This window comes from Centruroides vittatus, unplaced genomic scaffold (assembly GCF_030686945.1).
Source record: "Centruroides vittatus isolate TY-2023 unplaced genomic scaffold, ASM3068694v2 contig_1159, whole genome shotgun sequence".
Lineage (NCBI taxonomy): Eukaryota > Metazoa > Arthropoda > Arachnida > Scorpiones > Buthidae > Centruroides > Centruroides vittatus.
The window spans coordinates 1,647,580-1,654,469 of record NW_027120745.1 but is presented as its reverse complement, the minus strand read 5'-3'; the positions used below and the strand labels follow the sequence as shown (position 1 = coordinate 1,654,469).

Sequence of the window (6,890 nt, the reverse complement as noted above, 5' to 3'; positions counted from 1 at the left end):
ATTAATATGACTTTAAAATATATTGTTGAAAAATACTACTTATTCAAAAAGTTATTTTCCATATTCTTCAAATTTAAAAATTTTTTTAAAGTAAATTATAAGTAGCCTATAATTTCACGTGAATTAAATTAAGAAGTAATTTAAAATAATGTAATTGTTTAATATTAACGAAAAAAATTAATATCTCTTTTTAGAAATCATACGCATTGATTGATTTTCCTAAGAATTGGTTATACGCAACATTGTGCAGTATTGTATTAAAAAAAAAACAATACAAATAATAAAAATAAACGGACAATTTTAAACATATTATTATATATAAATGATAATAAAATTATTTCATTTATTTTAAATATCTTTATAAATGTAATAAAATTATTATCAGATATATCGATTAATTGAAAAACCACACCCACTTAAGAATTAGCGTTAGTTCCATTTTTGACGGCGCCTCTCGTGTCGAGTGCGGTAATTAAAGTGCCATCACCTCCGATAGAAGCGATTGGTCGCATTTTGTACGGGCTTTAGCAGCCATTCATCCGCTGGCGGTGTGGCTGGTTCACTGATAAAAATCGGAAAAAATTAGTTGTATTTCGGATCCGAGTTTTAAAATCTTTTCGTTAATAAAATCATGGACGAAGAATACGACGCTATTGTTTTAGGTACTGGTCTTAAGGTAAGCCTAAATGTTAGGTTAAAATTTGCATTATAAATAATATTTTACATAAATTAAATTCGATTTTCTTTATACTTAAGCATCTTTCTCAGAATTGAACACGTTATTTATGAAAACATATGTGTTATAAATAAATAATTAGTAAAAATTGGTTACGGTTAACCTAATACTTGATTGTATCCGCCATTTTAAAAGATTTCTTGTCAAAGATGTTAACATGTAAAATTTCATAATGAAATGTAAATGTACTTAATTTTTGTAGTTAATTAAGTAATTATATAAAAGACGATGAATATTTGGTATTATAAATCGTTTATCTATGTGATTTTATCTCTGTGTGTGTTTTTAACGTTTATCTTGATTTAATAAGAGTTATACTTATTTATCACAAAAAAAATTATTTTATGATAAAAGAAAAATAATCATTTTCAATACGAGTGAAGCATTAGCACGAGGAAAAAGAAACTTTTGTAAAGGATACTTTCCAAGAGAGACATATGTTGTTGTTATATATTTAAATTATATGTTTTCTTATGAAAATTACACTTTAATAGTATATTTAATTAGATTATGTATCCAGTAAGTTGATATGGCAACCGGTATTCATACTGGAGGAGTTTGGGAAAATACTCTGAATGCAGTCTTTTTTTTTTTTTAAATTTAGACTTCATTTACTGTATTGTTAAAATAGCAATATATAACTTGAAAAATCAATAAGGATGGTTATAAGTTTATAACAGTAAGTTGGTTGTAATTCTTAAAAAGATTTTGAAGAAATTTTGTTAAATTGTACAATAAGCATTTCCCCCCCCATTTACAAGTTATGAAGATTCTTTTACTCCAAAATGAATGTAAAATTTAGGTCGGAACTAAAGTCGAATGATACGTAACATTTATGTCTGCTGCAAGATTTTATGTACTGAACATTGGTTTAAAATTTACATTTTACTATAGAATATAAACTTTAAACTTGAATTTAGAGGAAAAAAACAGTACACCTCTGAATTTTAAAAGTACAATTCCAGAATAGTTTAATGCAGATAAAACACAAATGTTTTTGATCTATTTAGGAGATCATCTTTGGGTTAAAGCATTCTCAAATGGAATGCAGAAAATCAAACATTCTTAAGATTATTTGAAAAAACATAAATGAGAATTTAAATTTTTTAATTCGACTGTTCCTTTCGGTTTAAAGATTGTCGGGCTTAAGATAATTGTTGTTTGTCTTTGAAATTGATGCAATGATTTGAATATGTTGAGAACTTTTAGTGTCCTGGTTTGGTCATTTTGCTTAGATTGCCTTATATCTGCAATAAACTATTCTGGAATTGTACTTTTAAGGTTCAGAGGTGTGCTGTTTTTTATTGAATTTATTTAAATGCACTATATCAAGGTGATTATCAAATAATTTAATAATGCTAAAAAAACAACTAATTTTGCTCTCAAAGGTCCTATTTCTCCTTTAGAATTCATTTAAGAAAGTGGGAATAAAAACTTTAAGCAAGCTATTAAGAAAGTCTGTTAATATATTTATAAAAATTATTTTCAAAACATTCTAGTGTGTTATTAATTAATAGAGAAAATATTGTTTTAACCCATTGACCAGAATTTTGCAGTTTGGCCAATTGTTAAAAGATGATGAGTCAAACACAGTAAACATAAATATCAGTACCAGTTTTGATAACGAATCAGTCTTATGTTAGTCAAGCAATTGTTTATTGTATGAATATTGAGTGACTAATTTGAGTAATTCATATTCACAATACATAGTTAAGAGAATTAGATTAAAAAATATTAGTGGCTGTATATAAAATATTGAAAATATCTTAGGTAAATTATTATTTTTTTAAAGAATAATATAAAAGCCCATTCACAATAGTTCTCAAAAAAAAAATTCATGACTATTTTGAAACTTTGGAAACAATCATATCATTGTGTTGGTTTATTCATATATTTAAAGCATCATTGTCGTGTGACTGTTCACAAGAAAATAAGACACTACAAATGTAGAATCAAAACTGGATAGGAAATCAATTAAAATCATCTGTTCAAAAGTTCAGATGTACAATATGTATGAATAGGATTGTATGATTTCTTATTTACAAAAGATCATGTAAAAAATTCTTCTTTAGATGTTTTTTTTATTACTGTCTTCTGATGCTAAGAAAATCATGAAGTCTTTTGAATAAATCTTCATTGGCATAGCTTATTTTGCTTCTTCCAAATTCCCTCAGTAGAAAGATCTGCATAATGGACAAGAATTACCACCTTTCACTTACTATGATGAAGAGACATGACAGAAAAGACCTTTTTATCCTATTAGTTATTCTTTGTGACTATGCAATATGTTATTTTACAACTTCAAGCCTATCTGAATAAAGTGATGTGATAATTAGTAGGCTCTTAGGTTTAAAAAATTTTAATCTTTTATAAAAGATTTTTATCATTTTAAATATTTTCTTTTTAATAAAGTTTGATTTCTACAAGCTTCAAATTTTAATTGTTAAATTTTCAAATTACAATTTCGAACATATAAAGTAAGAGATTTACATAAGATTTGTGGCTAGTTTTTAACATTTTCTTTTTAGGTATAAGCATGGTTTATCATTTTAAACTATAAAACCATCCTTATTTTGGGTAAAAATACACTACTAAAAATTGTTCATATGACTAGAATGGGATATATAATAAATTTTATACTGCAAAGTAAAATATAAGAGCAGAAATTAGTGATTACAACAAATGCATTGTTTCGTAAATATAAGGCCATCAGCAAAACCCTTTTTAGGACAATTCAGATACGGTGAAAGAACTTTTATGTAAATTACTTACTATTCTGGATTACACACATTTCAGAATAAGGTGATAGGTTGGAAAAAAAATGTAGAGATCTATTATAAACAATTATAGCACTTCAGTGTGTGAGCCTGAAATATGACAAATATACCATCATAGTAAAGAAAGCAAATTAGAAAGGCAGATTGCTATCTTAATTGGATGTTCTAAAACTGTTTTACAATGTTTTTATAAAGGACAATGATTACAGTAGTACTATAAGTGCAGACCATTGGTATATCTTCCTAGGTCAGTTCATTGCATCTGTCATTTGGCTGTAACATTGAATTGTAGAGGCATTGTACAATATTTTATTTGTATTATCAAGAGCATTTATTAGAACAGTAAGAATGTGAAATATGCATGAAATAAAATCTTCATTTCTACAACAAACTAGGCTAAAGAACAAATGTCCAAGAAAGATGAAGACATTTTTTTGTGTGAAAATACTATGAAATTTCATTCTTTATGGGCCTGATTTGTTATAAGCATTATTGGTGAGACATGTAAAGATCCTGAGACTATCTTCAGCTGTTGGTTGAATGGTGGTTTGATATTATCTGGGAAGCTGTAACATTATGAAATAACTGATCTAGTGTACAATACATACACAACAAAATGAACTTCATGTATTAAATGATGCTGTACACTTCATTAATTCTATTTGGCTCAGTGAAACCTCGCATTTCCAGCAGGAAAATGCTTTCTGCCATACATCTCATTCAACGAGTTTTTCCACAGAAGGAATAACTATTTTTCTTCCATGGCCAACAAGATCTCCCGACATAAAGCCCATTGAGAATTTCTGGGGATGAATGGATGACTTGAAAAGTATATGTAAACAGAAACTGGTTTAACCCTAGACAAAACTAACAATAAGCCTGCCATTATTGAAACTCTACACATCTTAAGATAACACATAAGAGAACATATTAAACCTTGAATTGATGGCAATAATTTACCTACACAGTCCTATGCACAAATGTTTTTTTACTTTCTGGATGCCCCTTGTATGTTATAAACTGGAAAACTAAACAAATCAGCACAATACTCCATATGTTCCAGAAAAAAACTTAATTGCAAATGTTTTCAACCTTATTTAAAAGGTCATCTTTGTGCTGTATATATTTAAACTACTTGACAGCTTTCGTAAGAACGTAATGAATTTGAATAAAGTCAAAATTAATTAAAAACACATTCTAGAAGATGTAAATTTTAAAATTTTATTACATTTAAAAAACCAATGATTAACTGTAAAATAACTTATCACATATACATTTGTTTGTATATATATTTTTAATAGTTCATAGAAGCGTTCACTTTGGAAACTTGGGTTAATATTGAGATAGTTATAAACAAAATTTTAGACTTTAATTATCTACAAACTAGGAATCTCACCATCTGCATGATTGTTACAGAATCTCAAATTGACTTCTGTGTGTATATCCACACATGGATATCCTTTATCTGTTGGTTTGAGTACAAATATTTCTTTACTACTTGAGATTCTAGTTGGTCAAGCTGTAATAAGGCTACTATTTAATAAATAAGATTTCAATTAGGTGTAAATATTTGCCCCAGAGATAGGCATTAAGAGCCATCTCTTCATAAATTTAATAAACTACTTTAGGCCAAATTACTTTTACTTATGAATAATTAAAATAATTGCCTTGATATATATCCTAATAGCATGATGTAATCCAGTAATTATTTAGAAATTATTTTTATAATCTTAAATGGTCTTAAACTACTAGAAAAATAATTATTCAAATCTTGGATTTTTTGGATATTAATTATAAAATAGAAATATAAAGAAAAGAATTTGAATATTTCTACTATAAAATAGTCAGTTATGATTTTCTGAATATCAAGGTGAGCAAATAAATTTTCCACTCTATTTTCATTTACTACATAAAATTAGTTCTGATGTATACTGTTGATCAGTATTTAATATAATTATTTAAATCTTTCACTGTGTCTCAACTCTATAATTGTATAATTTAGCAGTGGTGAAAAATTATAGGCAAAAGTACCAATCAAGTTTGATCATGAATGTTCTCTTCAATAAATAAATTTCTTTTATTTTGTCTTAAGCCTGATGCAAAGGCTTAATTTACTTACAGTAATTAGATCTGTATAACTAACAATACTACAGTGTACAGTGTTTTCTTTCAGTTAACTCAAATTATAACTTTGTTAACAGATTAGTGAATAGATATGATTTTTAAATTTTGTAAAACTTTAAGTAGTTAAAAAAAAGTTAAGTAGTATGTAGATAGGATATGTTCAACTTAACATATTCTTTCTATATACTAATGGTGATAGGCTTTTGCACAATTTTTGAAAACTTTACCATGTATTATATTGCATGCTAAATGCAGTATGTTGTAATCATCTAGTGCAGGGATGGGCAACCTTTTTCTATGTAAGGGCCGCATTTTAAGACTTTTGAACTGATGCGGGCTGCATACCAAAAGAAAGAGAAATAAAATGTTGGTAAATCAGAATTATTTATTCATATATAATTATAAACTAGCATAAGTATACTTAATTCAGCTTCTGGAACTGATGTAAACGTAATATATTGGACATATTTGGTTAAATATTCGTCACTGCTAGTTTTAAATTAGTTTCGATGTGTCTGTTAGCTGGTTTCTTGTTTTAATTTTTAATAAATTCTTTGTGGGAAAAACTATTCCCATATATAAGTTGTAGAAAATAACGTTTGAATTTTTGTTGCATACTTCCTTAAGCTGGGAAATTGATATATTTATTCACATTTTATGCGTCGCGGGCCGCAAAATATATGAATGCGGGCCGCAGGTTGCCCATCCCTGATCTAGTGCATACAAAGCAAAATAAATTACTGAAGCTGTTTAGGTATAAGAGTTTGTCATTATGGGTACCTGCAGGTACCTATTTTATTTATTATTTATTAAAAAAAATGTACTGATGAAGTAATGTAATTTTCATATGAACTGATTTTTTATTTTTAATTCACTTCATTCTAATTTCAGTTTTATAAAGTAATCTGGGAACTCTGCAGAAGCTTTTTTCAATTTCGAATTATTTTTCATATATGTTTTAGCTGTTGTAAATTGAGAACAATGTATTTATTATATTTTACTTCGTTTGAATAACATTGTATTTGGCCTAATGCCTTGTAATAGTGTGAGGAAGATAAGGCATATTGTTAACTGAAAAACTGTACATTCTATTGTGTTCTCACTTATCTCAAAAATCCAGTGACCGAATTGGAACCTATTAACTTAAGATTCAAAAACTATTTTGTTGAATAAACCTTCTGCTGGAAAAGTATGGATGGTTTTATTTTATAAGCTCTCTTGTATGTTGAAATTAGGGAATTCGATCCTGGCTC

At 27.4% G+C, this 6,890-nt stretch overlaps 1 protein-coding gene across 1 annotated transcript in view; it reads left to right on the top strand.

Annotated features, from left to right (window-relative positions):
• The first annotated feature begins 438 nt into the window (after positions 1–438).
• The window catches only part of LOC136980588 (rab GDP dissociation inhibitor beta-like), a 52,932-nt gene continuing 46,480 nt past the window's right edge, over positions 439–6,890 (top strand). Inside the window, exon 1 of the mRNA XM_067276733.1 lies at positions 439–676. Coding sequence (XP_067132834.1) covers positions 632–676 — 45 coding nt within the window. The 5' untranslated portion in view covers positions 439–631. The remainder of the gene's footprint in view (positions 677–6,890) is intronic.